At 40.1% G+C, this 16,393-nt stretch overlaps 1 protein-coding gene across 6 annotated transcripts in view; it reads left to right on the forward strand.

Annotated features, from left to right (window-relative positions):
* The window catches only part of FKBP5 (FKBP prolyl isomerase 5), a 160,196-nt gene that overhangs the window by 101,374 nt on the left and 42,429 nt on the right, over positions 1 to 16,393 (forward strand). For all 6 annotated transcript variants that reach the window (XR_012433867.1, XM_065542942.2, XM_065542943.2 and 3 more), the window contains 2 exons: positions 9,476 to 9,618; positions 10,538 to 10,652. Coding sequence is in view for 5 of the 6 variants with exons in the window: in XM_065542942.2 (XP_065399014.1) it covers positions 9,476 to 9,618; positions 10,538 to 10,652 (258 nt within the window). In the remaining variant the exon portion in view is untranslated. The remainder of the gene's footprint in view (positions 1 to 9,475; positions 9,619 to 10,537; positions 10,653 to 16,393) is intronic.

Consider the following 16,393-nt stretch of genomic DNA (forward strand, 5'->3'; position numbering starts at 1 on the left):
CACCCACCTTGGCCTCCCAAAGTGCTGGGATTACAGGTGTGAGCCACCATGCCCGGCCACAGAAGACATTTCTTACCAGTATTGATATGTCATAGTAAGATTTATCAAAAGCGCTGGCGCTTGTGTTGGCTCGCTCGCTCTCTCTCTTCCTCCTCCCTCCTTCTCTCCTTCTCTCCAGAGACTTGCTCTGTTATCAGAGCTGGAATGCATCATAACTCACTACAGCATTGAACTCCTAGGCTTCAGCGATCCTGCTGCCTCAGCCTCCCAGAGTGCTGGGATTACAAGCATGAGTCACTGCCCTCAGCCAATATGTTCTTAATATCTGTTTACTTTTTTTTACATTCAGTTTAGGAGCATTCAGGAGATTTGTAAGGAAAGCTTTTAGGCTAAAATATTTAATTTTTCTAATTGTCCCCAAAAGTGTGAGCCAGAAAGACAGCAAACTTTAAGAAAGTACTTACTTTGGTTTTTCCTGGAACTTTGCGATAGAGGAGGAATGCTTCCAGTTTCCACTGCTGAGTGGATGTCAGGGAGGAGCTGATTTAGCCTGTGAAAAGCTGAGCAAATTTCTCACTCCATTTAAATTCGATATTACATTATGCCTTTGTTCTTTTTTTGAGTAAAATATTGTAGTGCTATAGTTCCAAAGAGTAATTAAAACATGACTCCTGCCTTCAAGTGTGTAACAATTTAGTCTGGCAGAGTTGATCCTTAAGGCTGTCCCAGGACAGATAATGACACCATATCTGTTTTCTTTCCCTTTTCCCTTTTTTTTTTTTTTTAATTATAAGCTTTGCAGGTGGGGAGAGGTTATCCTGTGATTAGTTCTCTTAGTAGTTAGAGAAATGACAAAAATACAATGTAGCATAAGATATGAACACTTTAAAAGAGTCTTAAACATAAATTACTGTAATCTCAGCAGTTTGGGAGGCCAAGGCAGGAGGATCAGTTGAACCCAAGGGTGCAAGACCAGCCTGGACAACATGGTGAAACCCCATCTCTACAAAAAATATAAAAATTAGCCAGGCGTGGTGGTGCCTTCTTACTCAGGAGGCTGAGATGGGAAGATCATTGGAGCCCAGGAGGTCAAGGCTGCAGTGAACTATGATCACACGCCTTCACTCCAGCCTGGGTGACAGAGACGCTGACTCAAACAAAACAAAATACATAAATTAATTTGTTTAATTCATGATTAGTTACTATTGGTAGGGGGTAGGGATGATTATTAGAGCCCTTTTATAGCTATTTTAAAATAAAACTAGGCCAGGCATAGTGGCTCATGCCTGTAATCCCAGCATTTTGGGAGGCTGAGGCAGGCAGATCACCTGAGGTTCGAAGTTCAAGACCAGCCTGGCCAACATAGTGAAACCCCGTCTCTACTACAAATACAAAAATTAGCTGGTGTGGTGGCATATGCCTGTAATCCCAGACTACTGGGGAGGCTGAGGCAGGAGAATCACTTGAGCCTGGGAGGTGGAAGTTACAGTAAGCCAAGATTGTGCCACTGCACTCCAGCCTGGGCGACAGAGTAAGACTCCGTCTCAAAAAACTAAAAACAAAAACAAAAAACCTAAAATATATGAGGAAAAAGTATATAGGAAAAATAATTTGCTTTGTTTAGTGTAAAAAGAAGAAAGGATGTCTGTATTACCTATTATATGAGGTTTTTCTTATTTTTAACATAAAAATTAGTAGAATATGCAAGTAGTTAAAATAGAGATCAGAAATTGGTACTAAGTCCTTGGAATCCCTCAAGGAAGGTGAAGCAGGAATGAATAAGATGCACTTTTAATTACCTGAAGCTTAGTAAGTGATTAACCTTAAGTGTTTGTCAACTTTTATATTTTGAAAGGAAATCTTTTACAGTTAAAATATTTACCTTTCTTGTTCTCCTTTACTACTCCCATATGAAAAAGTAATTTTTTTCTGTATGATATGGTGTAGCTTTCATCCTATAGTGTGTTCAGTATGCTCATATTCAAATGTAAATGTACATTTAAAAGGTGGTGATTTTTCAACAAGGTGCCAAGACCATTCAGTGGGAGAAAGGACAGTCTTTTCAACAAATGGTGTTGGAAAAGCTAGATGTCCACATGTAAAAGAATGAAATTGGGTCCTTATCTTACACCATCTGCAAAAATTAACTCAAAATGGATCAAAGACCTAAACGCAAGATCTAAACCTGTAAAACTCCCGTAAGAATATGGAGGAAGGCCGGGCACAGTGGCTCACACCTGTAATGGCAGCACTTTGGGAGGCTGAGGCCAGGCGGATCACCTGAGGTTTAGGAGTTCAAGACCAGCCCTGACTAACATGGTGAAACCCGTCTCTACTAAAAAAAAAAAAAATTAGCTGGGCATGGTGGCGCATGCCTGTTGTCCCAGCTACTTGGGAGACTGAGGCAGGAGAATTGCTTGAACCCGGGAAGCAGAGGTTGCAGTGAGCCAAGATCACACCATTGCACTCCAGCCTAGGCAGCAAGAATGAAATGTCTCAAAAAATAAATAAATAAAGAATATGGAGGAAAGGCTTCATGACATTGGATTTTGCAGTGGTTTCTTGGCATGACATCAAAAGTACAGGCAACAAAAGTAAAACAATTAAACATAAACTACTGTACATCATAGATTAAACAAATTGGAATACATCAAAATTTAAAACTTTTGTGCATCAAACAGTAACAGAATGAAAGGTAGCCTATGGAATGGGAGAAAAATATTTGCAAATCTTATATCTGATAAGGGGTTAATACCCGGAATACACAAACAACTCCTATAACTCAACAAAAACAACAAAATAGCCCAATTAAAAAATATGTAAAGGACCAGTTGCAGTGGCCATACCTGTAATCCCAGCATTTTGGGAGACCTAGGTGGGAGGATTACTTAGAAGCCAGGCTTTCAAGACCAGTCTGGGCAACATAGTGATACCCTATGTCTAAAAAATATTTTTAAACTGGGCAGAGGACTTGAAATTTCTTCAAAGAAGATATAAAAATGGACAACAAGCATATGCAAAGATGTTCAACATCACTGATCACTAGGGAAATGCAAGTCAAAACCACAGTGAAATATCACCCTCATACTGGTTAGAATGGGTACTATTAAAAAAACAGAAAACAACAAGTGTTGATGAGGATGTAGAGAAATTGGAACCCTCATGCATTGTTGGTGGGAATGTAAAATAGTGCAACTGCGGTGGAAAACAGTATGGAAGTTCCTCAGACAATTGAAAATAGGGTTACCATGTTGATCTAGCAATTCTACTTGTGGGCATATAACCAACAGAATTGAAACAGAGTCTTGAAGAGATATTTGTACACTCATGTTTGTAGCAGCATTATTAACAGCAACCAAAAGGTGGAAGCAACTCAAGTGTCCATCATAGATGAATAGATAAGCAAAAGGTGATAAAAACGTACAGTGGAATATTTAAGTTTTAAAGAAAAATTCTGGCAGATGCTACAACATGGATGAACCTTGAGGACGTTATACTAAGTGAAGTAATCCAGTGACAGACGAATACTATCTGATTCCACTTACATGAGTTATCTATCTAGAGTAGTCAAATTCATAAAAACAGAAAGTAGAATAGAAGTTGCCAAAGGTTAAGGAAGGAGGAAATGTTTAATGGGTATAAAATTTTAGTTTTGAAAGACGAAAAATTTCTGGAGACTGGTTGCATAACAATGTGTATATATTTAAAAATAGTGAACTGTGCACTTTAAAAAATACCTAAGGTAGTAAATTCTTTTTTTTCCCCCCACAATTAAGCAATTTTTTTTAACTCAAGGAGGAAACATTATGTAGTCAGAATGTTCTGAAGTGGTCACTATAGTCTTTATTATAAATGAAAGTGTTAAGTGATTAAAATGTTGTATCTTAAAATATGTTATATAATTTTTTTAAGCCAGAAAGAAGTATTACATTACAGAAGGAAGAAAAAGTATAATGAATTGTTTTTATACTAGGCTTTATATACTTTTAAACTTTTTCACCTGCCTATAGTTACATACATAAAAAAGCATTTAAATTTAGTAATAGCTATATTACACATTTGTGTGTGTGTGTGTGTATATATATGTATATTCTCATTTTATATTTTATTACAAATGGAATAAGACTCCTGAAGTTGATAAATTGTGTATAAGCTAGTAAAATTGAAGTCTAGATCAAGTGTAAGAATAAATTGATGTTATATATTCCCGGTGGTTTTTTTTTTTTTTGAGACGGAGTCTTGCTCTGTTGCCCAGGCTAGAGTGCAGTGGCGCAATCTCGGCTCACTGCAAGCTCTGCCTTCTGGGTTCACGCCATTCTCCTGCCTCAGCCTCCCGAGTAGCTGGGACTACAAGCACCCGCCACCACGCCCGGCTAATTTTTTATATTTTTAGTAGAGACAGGATTTCACCCTGTTAGCCAGGATGGTCTCGATCCCCTGACCTTGTGATCTGCCCGCCTTGGACTCCCAAAGTGCTGGGATTACAGGCGTGAGCCACTGCGCCCGGCCTGTTCTTGGTGTATTTTACCTACGACTGAGGTCCTAAAGATGAAGAATCTTTAAAATGTTTATGCTTTGGGGATTGGGCATGGTGGCTCACACCTGTAATCCCAGCACTTTGGGAGGCCGAGGTGGGCAGACCACTTGAGGTCAGGAGTTTGAGACCAGCCTGACCAACATGGTGAAACCCTGTCTCTACTAAAAATACAAAAATTACCTAAGCGTAGTGGCACGTGCCTGTAATCCCAGCTACTTGGGAGGCTGAGGCACGAGAATCGCTTGAACCCAGGAGGCAGAGGTTGCAATGAGCCAAGATTATGCCACTGCTCTCCAGCCTGGACAACAAAGTGAGACCCTATCTCAAAAAAAGGAAAATATTTATGCTTTTGGTGCAGTAATTCTACCTCTAGGAATTTAAGGAAATGTGATGTAGAAGCTTGCTTAACCCTCTCCAGACTAATTGATGCTCTCCATTCTGTTTGCAAATATACTGAGTGATACAGCTGGTTTCCTGTTCTGCGGTGTGGTCCCACACACTGCTCCCATCAGTTGAGTGGGCCTTATCAGTGCCCTGCAGCCACAGACTACTAGGAACACACCTATAGTTGAACACGTTGGTTCATTAGTTGCGAGGGAGGATGCATACCATGCGAACTGTGGAGTATCTCAGTAAGAGTGTTAGAAGGAATATTTTATAGGACTTGGGCTTGTATTAGGTGATTTTGGGGAGTTTTAAGAAAGCAGAGCTTTCTCGGTTGGATGCTGTTAGGATGTGGGTTGATTTATGTTTGAGTATCTTAATAAATCTTATTAGGAGGTGGGCCAACTAGAGTGAGACCAAAACTAGAACTGGTAGAGAAGCAGCAGTCACTCATATTAGCCAGGAGAGGGGGATGTTTGGTATTTTGTAAAATGCACAGTGACCTTGTTCTTTTCCTCTGGGCTTAGACAAAAAAAAAAATTTTTTTCTTTTTTGAAATGGGACTGGAGTGCAGTGGCATGATCTCAGCTCACTGCACCCTCCACCTCCCAGGTTCAAGCAATTCTCCTGCCTCAGCCTCCCAAGTAGCTGGGATTACAGGCATGTGCCACCACGCCTGGCTAATTTTTACATTTTTAGTAGAGACAGGGTTTCACCATGTTGGCCAGGCTGGTCTCGAACTCCTGACCTCAGGTGATCCACTCGCCTCGGCCTCCCAAAGTGCTGGGATTTCAGGTGTGAGCCATCATACCCAGCCAGACAAAATTTTGAAGTATTTTTGTTTTGTCTCACTTGGACACAGTCTCAGAGTGGCCTTGTCTCATGTTGATATTTTGCGAGATTGTTTATGTCGCACAGGAGAATAATATGGCCTCCCTGTGATCCCTAGGCCAGCTTCAAACAACACTGAGGTCTAGCTGTAAGTGTTCAAGCAGTTTCCAGATGTTGGGGAGGCTACTTTTTCTTTCTCAAACTCTTGTTAAGAATCAGTTGAAGCCAAGTGCCTGTAGTCTCAGCTACTCAGATGCTGAGGTGGGAGGATCACTTGAGCCAGGAGTTCGAATCCAGCCTGAGCAACATAGCAAGACCTTGTCTCTTAAAAATGAAAAAAAACTGGGCTGATGCAATGGCTCACACCTGTAATCCCAGCACTTTGGAAAGCTGAAGCAGGAGTATCACTTCAGGCTAGGAGTTCAAGACCAACCTGGGCAATGTAGCAAGACTCCATATCTACAGAAAAATTTAAAATCATGGTGGTATTCACCTGTAGTCCTAGCTACTAGGGAAGCTGAGGCAGGAGGTTCTTTTGAGCCCAGGAGTTCAAGACCAGCCTGGGCAACATGGTGAGACTCTGTCTACAAAAAAAATAAAGAAGAAGAAAATTAGCCCAATGTGGTGGCACATGTCTGAGGTCCCAGCTACTTGGAAGGCTAAGGTGGGAGGACTGCTTGAGCCTGGGAGATTGAGGATGCAGTAAGCGATACTCATACCACTGCACTCCAGTCTGTGTGACAGAGCAAGACCCTGTCTCTTAAAAAAAAAAAAAGCCATTTTATAAAGACAGTTGGGCAATAACTATCAAATTTAAAATGCATATCACCTTTGCACTTCCAGGAATTTACCCTCCAAATATACTTATGCAAAGTAGGCAAACATAAATGGACAAGTAGTCTCATTAGATTATTGTTGGTAATATATGCATCAATAGGAGATTGTTGTATTATACACCCAATAATGTTTTTCCTTTATCAAATACATATTATGTGCCAGGCACCATGCCGTGCATTTGATGTGTTTTGTCTAATAATTCTTAAAACAACTGAAAACATATGGCAAGTACTGTTATTATCTACATTTTGCAGGTGAGGAGACTGCAGCACAGAGATTAAGTAACTTGCACAAGTTTACACAGATAGTAAAAGGCAAACTTGGTATTTAAATCCAGGTAGTCTGAGGTTAGAGTATGCTGCATTTTTGACCTCTAAAATGTACATCCTCCTTTCTACTGTTGGAGAAAGAGGATGAAGATATATATTAAATGAAAAAGTAGTTTAGAACTGAATGTCTAGGTCACTGTCATTTGTGTTTTAAATTTTTTTAAAAAGGTACAGCACACAGTAGGATACCAAAGAAACAAAACAGTGACTTATAAGGAACAAATGGATGGCCTTTCTGCTTTGACTTTCCATCTCTTTCATGGGTGTTTTAATAATAGGCATGTATTACTTGAATAATTTTTTTTTTTTTTTTGTAAGAGACAGGGTCTCGCTGTGTCACCTAGGCTGGAGTGCAGTGACATAATCATTGCTCACTGTAGCCTCTTACTCGTGGGCTCAAGCTATTCTCCTGTCTTAACCTCCAAAGTATCTGGAACTACAAGCATGTGCCACCATGCTGCACTAATTTTTTAAATTTTTGTAGAGAAGGAGTTTCACTGTGTTGCCCTGGCCGGTCTTAAAACTCTTGGGCTCAAGTGGATGCTCCCACTTGGCCTCCCAAAATGCTGAGATTACAGGTATGAGCCACTGTTCCTGGCCACTTAACATATATTTTTAACTGAAATAAATGTAGCTTACATTTGGAAAAGTTGTAATATTTAATGAAGATTAAGCTAAAATCATGAATGACAAATGGTTTATCCATCCCTGCTTACATACGGTTACGTAGGGTTTCACTTGTCCTAATATCCTACCACCAGCTCACTTCAAATTCACTTCCTCTGGGGTTCATCTCTTATCTGATCCCACTTTGAATACTTACATTTTTGTTTTTGTTTTTGTTTTTTGAGACAGGACAGGGTCTCACTCTGCTGCCCAGGCTGGAGTGCAGTGGCATGATCTCAGCTCACTGAAACCTCGACCTCCTGGGCTCAAGCAATCCTCCCTCTTCAGCCTCCTGAGTAGCTGGCAAGCACCACCACGCCTGGCTCATTTTTTCAATATTTTTTTGTGGAGATGGGGTTTCACCATGTTGCCTGGGCTGGTCTCAAACTCCTGAGCTCAAGAGATCTGCCCACCTTGGCCTCCCAAAGTGCTGGGATTACAGGCGTGAGCCAACGTGCCCAACCCCCAGATACTTAATGTTTTTGATTAACAAAGTACCTCATTTGTAATATAGCCTTTTTTTTTTTTTTTTTTTTTTTTTGGGACAGTGTCTTGCCGTGTTGCCCAGGCTGGAGTGCAGTGGCATGATCTCTACTCACTGCAACCTCTGCCTTCCAGGTTCAAGTGATTCTCCTCCCTCAGCCTCCCAAGTAGTTGGGATTACAGGCACATACCACCATGCCTGGCTAATTTTTGTATTTTTAGTAGAGACGGGGTTTCACCATGTTGGCCAGGCTGGTCTTGAACTCCTGGCCTCAAGTGATCCACCCGCCTTGGCCTCCTAAAGTGCCAGGATTACAGGCGTGAGCCACTATGCCCCACCAAAATGTAATTAGCCTTTTAAATTGCCTGAATTTTCTATTGTTTCCCAAAGGACTTGATACTGCTTACAGTAAGATAATGATGCACATCATAGGAACTGTAAACATTGAGATTACAATTATATAGCCTAATATAGTCCTACAATTGAGCAGTAAATTTAACTTAGTTTCCTGGAAGTAGGCAAAAAATAAAACATTTTAAGTTCTGTAGTTGTGGTTTGACAAAAAGACACATACGTTTTTGTTTAAAGAAACCTTTTTCTGATTCTAAATTTCGAGAAGAAATGTGTTTCATAGACCCTTTTATGCAATTTATATTGTTCTGGTTACTTCTTGTTTTGTTTTGTTTTGTTTTTGTCTACCCAACTAAATTACAAGCTTCCTTAGGACAAACTCTGTTTTTCAATACTATTTTTGTTCTATCTTTGCCTAGAAAATGTGTGCTTATTATAGTTGAAATGATAAATTAAGCAACAGTTGCAACACAGCCATATTTCATGGATAATGTTACCACCAGTTTTCAAAGACTTAATTTTTGAGTAGTTTAGGAATTTATACTACTTTCATCCCTTTCAGCAGGGAATCCTTTTTGAGACAGGTCTCACTGTCACCCAGCCTAGAGTGCAGTGGCATAATCTTGACTCACTGAAGCCTCAACCTCCTGGGCTCCCGGGCTTAAGCAGTCCTCCCACCACAGCCTCTGGAGTAGCTGGGACTATAGGTGTGCACCACTATACCCAGCTGTGTTCCTTGGGGTTTTTTTTTGTTGTTTTTTTTTAAGAGATGAGGTCTTGCTATGTTGCCCAGGCTGGTCTCAAACTCCTGGACTCAAGCGATCCTCCCACATCAGCCTCCCAAAGTGCTGGGCCGATCAACAGGGAATCTTTTATGATAGCCTTGAAATAAATATTTATTTATTTATTTGTATGTAGCACTCGGTCATCTTGTAGCCCATACTTTCTAGCTGAATATGTAGTATGAAAAACTGGAAATTTGAACTTTTGTTTAATGAAAGTTAAATATTTTTAAATAGGGCTGATAGCTTTCAACTACCTTTTCCTTTCTCTTAGGCCAAGTTATCAAGGCATGGGACATTGGGGTGGCTACCATGAAGAAAGGAGAGATATGCCATTTACTGTGCAAACCAGAATATGCATATGGCTCAGCTGGCAGTCTCCCTAAAATTCCCTCGAATGCAACTCTCTTTTTTGAGGCAAGTATGTGTGTGATGTTGCCTTGTCAGCATCTGCTCTACAATAGGAATGGCTTTGAAGCAACAGGCAGTGGGAAAAGGAGCTATAGAGAATCACATCCAACTTACTTATTTTGGAGCATGGCTTCTTGGATTGTTTCCCACAAACCCAAGGGTGCACGTGCCAGTGCTTTTTGAGAAACGTGTTTCCACCACAAAAAGGTCATATCCAAATACACAAAAGACACTACACTTAGAAATAAAGAATCTGGTCCATGGTGTGAGTGTGACATACTCAAAATTGACCAGAATGCAGGATGGAAATGTTGGCAATAAATGTTGAAATATGCCTATGTCAAGTTGCAGGGTATTTTCATATTATAAAGGTTTATATGTCACAGATCTCACTTCTCTAGAAGTGTTTGATGGTGATAAAACATTATTCAACCTGTGTTGAAATTACATATATTTGGCAAAACTTGATTTTTAAGAACTACCCCAGCTAGGTAAAATATACCTTTAATCAGTCACAGGCCACATTCATGAAATTTATGTTTACATTTTGAGAAGGGAACTCCATAAATCCAGGGTGGGAAAGTTGTGGCCTCAGACAAACTGTTCTACACCAGCACCTTGTAAAGCTCTGGGTTTTTGCCCACAGGGTAGTGTTCCTAGTATTTCCTGTCTTTGCACCGCAGTCCCTTAGGATATAGTCCTAGACATTATCATTATGTGAAATTCTTTCCAAGTATGGAAAAGTATAGTGGGTTTTTTGTTTTTTTTTTTGCTACTTTTCCAATAATTAAGATGCATAAATGAATGTATACATTTTGAAACAGCTTTATTTTGTAAAATGAAATAATTGGTTGCCCTTGCCTTCACATATGTTAAATTGGCTTTATTTGGTCTTTTCTCATCTGAATTCCTTTTTTCTTTCTAGATTGAGCTCCTTGATTTCAAAGGAGAGGACTTATTTGAAGATGGAGGCATTATCCGGAGAACCAAACGGAAAGGAGAGGGATATTCAAATCCAAACGAAGGAGCAACAGTAGAAAGTAAGTATTAAAGTAAGAGGGAACTAGTCCTTAAAAGTTGGACCATTTATGTGGACGAAATGGAGACTTAAAAAAAATATGTTTATGGAAATGAACATATCGGCTGGGCGTGGTGACTCACGCCTTTAATCCCAGCACTTTGGGAGGTGGAGGCGGGCGGATTGCCTGAGCTCAGGAGTTTGAGACCAGCCTGGCCAGCATGGCGAAACCCCATCTCTACTAAAAATACAAAAAACTAGCCAGACGTGGTGGTGCATGCCTGTAATCCCAGCTCCTTGGGAGACTGATGCACAAGAATCACTTGAACCGGGGAGGTGGGGGTTGCAGTGAGCCAAGATGGTGCTACTGCACTCCAGCCTGGGTGACAGAGCGAGACTCTGCCTCAGAAAAAAAAAAAAGTATTGAATATATCTCAAAGATAGTCTTAGCCGGGCACAGTGGCTCACGCCTGTAATTCCAGCACTTTGGGAGGCTAAGGCAGGAGGATCTCTTGAGCTTAGGAATGCGGCAGCAGCCAGGGCAACATAGTGAGGCCCCATCTCTACTAAAAAGCATCAAGAGAATTAGTCAAGTGTGGTGACACGTCCCTGTAGTCCCAGCTACTTGGGAGGCTGAGGTGGAAGAATCACTTGAGCTCTGGAGATCAACGCTACAGCAGAGAGCCGTGATTGTGCCATTGGCTCCGGCCTGGACAACAGCAAGATTCTGTGGGAAAAAAAAAAAAAAAAAAAGTCCGGGCGTGGTGGCTCGCGCCTGTAATCCCAGCACTTTGGGAGGCCAAGGCGGGCGGATCACGAGGTCAGGAGGTCAAGACTAGCCTGCCTAACACTGGGAAAGCCGTCTCTACTAAAAGTACAAAATATTAACCAGGCATGGTGGAGGGTGCCTATAGTCCCAGCTACCCGGGAGGCTGAGGCAGGAGAATGGCGTGAACCTGGGAGGCAGAGCTTGCAGTGAGCCGAGATGGCGCCACTGCACTCCAGCCTGGGAGACAGCGAGACTCTGTCTCAAAAAAAAAAAAAAAGAATAGTTTCAGATTCAACATTTATTTAATAATTTTATTTAGTAAACATTAATTCAACATGTGTGCCAGGCATGCTACCAGCCTCTACAAACTCAAAAATGAATACAAAGTAATTCCATCCACAAGAAATTCTCAATCTATGGACTCTTTGGTGTGCCAGCAACTATATTTGTTGCCTGATATATTTGTTCGTTTATTTCTCACAGCCTTAAGAGGTAAAATTTCCTGTCCCCAGATAAGAAAAGTTAATTCAGAGATCTTAAATAAATTGCCCAGGGTTACAGAGTTACTAAACAGAGCAGTAGATTATAATCCTCTTTAGGACTCAAATCCATCTCATCAGCTGTCATCAAGATAAAAAATAGTTCATCATTTAGATCAATATTGGATAATAATGTTCATTCTATTCCCTATCAGTAGACCTAGGTTCAAGTCCTGCTTTGGTGTTTATTGAGTAACCTGAAGCTTTTCCGTTTCTTCATTTGCTAAGTGGGAGAAGGGGCATCTCTGAGGACTGAGATAGCTAACTCTTCTTCCCTCCCAGAGCAAATTATATATACCACTGTGTATACTACTTGTCACTTTACATTGTAATCAGTATTTGCCCATTTATCCCAATATACTATGAGTGCTTGAGGACCAGAATCTTTCTTCATCCTTTTGTTTTCAGCATTACCTGCAGTGCCTGACACACATTTGGTGTTCAGTAAAGGCTTTCTTCATAGATAAATGCTTGAGAAGTGTCATTAGTGAGCTGAAATCCTTCAAAAGAGAGTTGTGAGAAAACAGAGAAATACTTCCATTAAGAACAAAAATCAAATCATTCAACAAGGATGGGAACATGAACTATTATAAAAGTTCTGTTTAAAATAAAGATTTCAAAAAGCTAGGTGTAATGGTGTACACCTGTTGTCCCAGCTACTTGGGAGGCTGAGATGGGAGGATCACTAGAGGCCAGGAGTTCGAGGCTATAGCATGCTATGATTACACCGGTGAATAGCCAGTGCACTCTAGCCTAGGCACCATAGTGAGACCTTGACTTTAAAAAAAAAAAAAAGTAAAATAGAGTTCATTTAAACAGAAAACAAGAATAGCTGAGTTTCTTATATTTAAAGTATATACTATTTTCGGCCCATATTTCACTTCTACGAGTTTGGAAAGTCAGTTAAAATTCTGTTGTTTTGGGAAGCAGTTACAAATATTACTTATCCCAAATTGTCATTTAAGATAAGTTTTAGAATACATGAAGAGCTTTAAATGTAGAATATCAGGGAAGTAGCTCCAGACTAGGAGTTGGGAGATAGGGTTCCAGCCTCAGCCCTGGTCTCAGGCTGGCTCCAACTAGACCTCACCTCTGGGCATTAGCATCCTTCCTATGCAGTGAGGCAAGGTGGAACCGCTTAATTTTTAAGGTCCTACTAGCCCTAAAACTCCATCATAGAATTCTAAACATTTACAAAAGTTGTAGGAGTGATAGAAAATCATCTTCACTATATTAGTAAGCACTTAAGCTTGTCTATAATGTGTATTTTAAATTTTTATTATGAAAAATTTCAAATGTATATACAAAGGTAGAGGTTTACTCCTATGGATATAGGAACTCCCTAGATTCAGTAATTTATATTTTTTAACTGGAGGGTTTTGTCAACTAAGAGGGAAAACTTTTCCCAATTATGGACAATACCACAACATTACTACTGTGGAGACAACTTTAGAGCAGACTAAATTAAATCAAATCTTGCTTTTGGTAATCCTTGTGATGGGAGTCAATTTTTTTTAACTTTTTGTTTTGAAATAATTTTAGAATTACAGAAAAGTTGCGCAACTAGTATACAGTGTTCCCTTATATGCCTCACACAGCTTCCTCTAAATGTTAACATCTTACCTAATCACAGTACATTTATCAAAATCAGGAAGTTAACATTGATGTAGTACCAGTAACTGTTTTCCAGATCTTATTTGAATTTCACCAGTTACTACACTACTGTCGTTTTCTGGTCTAAGATCAAACTCAAGATCCAGCATTGTATTTACTTTTTTTTTTTTTTTTTTTTTTTTAGATGGAGTCTTGCTCTCTCACCTAGGCTGGAGTGCAGTGACGTAATCTCAGCTCACTGCAACCTCCACCTCCTGGGTTCAAGCAATTCTCCTGTCTCAGCCTCCCAAGTAGCTGGAACTATAGGCGCACGCCACCATGCCTGACTAATTTTTAATTTTTTTTAGAGACATGGTTTCACCATGTTGTTCAGGCTGGTCTTGAACTCTTGACCTCGGGTGATCCACCTGCCTCAGCCTCCCAAAGTGCTGGGATTACAGGCATGAGCCACCGCACCCGGCCTACTCTACTATTTTGAATACAACTGACCATTTTGTAGAAAATCCCTCAGTTTGGGTTTCTGGGATGTTTTTAATTAGATTGAGGTTATGCATTTTTTGAAAATACCACTGAAGTGATGTTGTACCTTTCATCATTATCAAGAGGTACATGATACTGATGTCTCATTACTGGTGATGTTACCTTGGAACACTGGGTTAAGGTGGGAAACCATGTTTCACTACTGCAAAGTTACTATTTTCCCTTTGTAATTAAAAAATACTAGGAGGGAAGTACTATCTTGTTTTATATCACAACTTTACACACTCATTTTGACATTTGCTGATTTTTGCATGCAACAGTTATTACTGTACCTTTTGACTAATGGTAAATTCTCTATTGCTGTTATTCTCTCTACATTAATTTGAATCCTACTGTATATTTATTCAATTGATTTATATCATTATGGACCTGTGTGTATTTATTCTGTAAGTTATTATTCATTACTATTCTTATTTATTTTGTTGTTCAGATTGTCCCAGATTTGACCATTGGAAACTCCTTTGAGTTTGTTTTTGTGTCCTTTCAATATTATCCCCATTTTTTTAAAGCACTTCCTTACTTTCTGGTACCACAAGACACTCATGGCTCGTCTTAAAATTTTCCTGCCCCAGACCTGGAACCGACCATTTCTCCAAAGAGCCCTGATTCCTTGTATTGGAGAAAGGCATTTAGAAACTAAGATCTGAGTGCTAGGTTTGCTCCTGCTATGAGATGTCATCATTCCTAGACCCTCTTAGCAGACAGAGAGATAGAGAACATATGAACCTCAACATACATACATATACATCTGTATGTATTTCTATATCAGCCTGTGTGTGTGTATAGTGGTTGTTGTTGTTTTGTTTTGTTTTTTTGGAGACAGAGTCTTACTCTGTCACCCAGGCTGGAGTGCAGTGGTGCAATCTCAGCTCACTGCAACTTCCGCCTCCCAGGTTCAAGCGATTCTCCTGTCTCAGTCTCCGGAGTAGCTGGGATTACAGGTGCCCACCACCACGCCCAGCTGTTTTTTGTATTTTCAGTAGAGATGGGGTTTCACCATGTTGGCCAGGCTGGTCTCGAACTCCTGACCTCATGGTCTGCCTGCCTTGGCCTCCCAAAGTACTGGGATTATAGGAATAAGCCACCGTGCCTGGCTGGCCTGTATATATATGTGAAAAACCATGAATACTCACTGGCAGTTGCAGTTCCAGTTCCAATCCAACACTGCAAGTTTACTTGCCCTTTGCTCATTTGAAACACCATTCTCCAGAAGTGAGAAAGTGCTCTCATTCTCCACAGCATACTCATGGCTCCATCCTAGTGTATATGTAAGGTGGTTTTAGAATTGCTAACCTAGACCCCTGTGACAAACTGACTTTAGGAAATATTTGTGTATAGTACCTTTTGTCATTGACCTTATAGTGTATATTCAAAACACTTGCTTTCCAACTGAGGTAACTTCTTTCTTCCTCACCCCCTTCAATGTGATTGTGTTACTCAGTTGTAACAAATTGTTCATTTGTTACTGTTTATATTCCATTTTGGGTTCCTGCCATGCTCTGGTTAATTTTAATTATTTGTTTTATTTTGGATATGTGAAACATTATCATGATTTTAAACTAAACAAAAAACAATATACTCAAAAGTGTCATTCCCCCCCTCATCCCTATTAACGTGTTCCCATTTCCCCATTATTTCCACCCTATTCCAGTCTCATTAGTTATGTCATTAGATCCTGGTTTTTCTTCCTGTATTTTATTATGTTTTATGTCATTTTATTTCTTCTGTTTCTGTCAACAAAGGGAGCCAGGTATGGTGGCTCACACCTGTAATCCCAGCAATTTGGGAGGCTGAGGCAGGAGGATGGCTTGACCTCAAGAATTTGAGACCATCCTGAGTAACATAGAGACCTTGTCTCTACAAAAAATTTAACATTTAGCCACGTGTGATAGCACATGCCTCTAGTCCCAGCTACCCAGAAGGCTGAGGCAGGAGGATCTCTTGAGCCCAGGAGTTCAAGGCTGCAGAGAGTTGTGATCATGCCACTTGTACTCCAGCCTGGGCAACAGAACAAGGCTCTGTCTCCGCTTAAAGAAAAAGAAAAAAAGAACAAAAGAAAGGGCAATGACTAATCTTTTGTCTTTCATCTTGATAGAATGTACTTTCCTGGGAAATTTTAGAGTAAATGGTTGATTTTACTTTTTCACTCAAAAGACTTCCTTGGTTTTCTGGAACAAATCTATTTTATAGAAATTTATTGTGTCATACTTTCATTTATCAAGGTTAAAATGTCCTGGTTTTTCCTCCTTTAAACAAGTTAGCTGTCTGGGGGAGGAGAACAAAGATTACCCTAAAGGTGGT

The sequence above is a fragment of the Macaca fascicularis genome, chromosome 4 (assembly GCF_037993035.2).
Source record: "Macaca fascicularis isolate 582-1 chromosome 4, T2T-MFA8v1.1".
NCBI classification, from domain to species: Eukaryota; Metazoa; Chordata; class Mammalia; order Primates; family Cercopithecidae; genus Macaca; species Macaca fascicularis.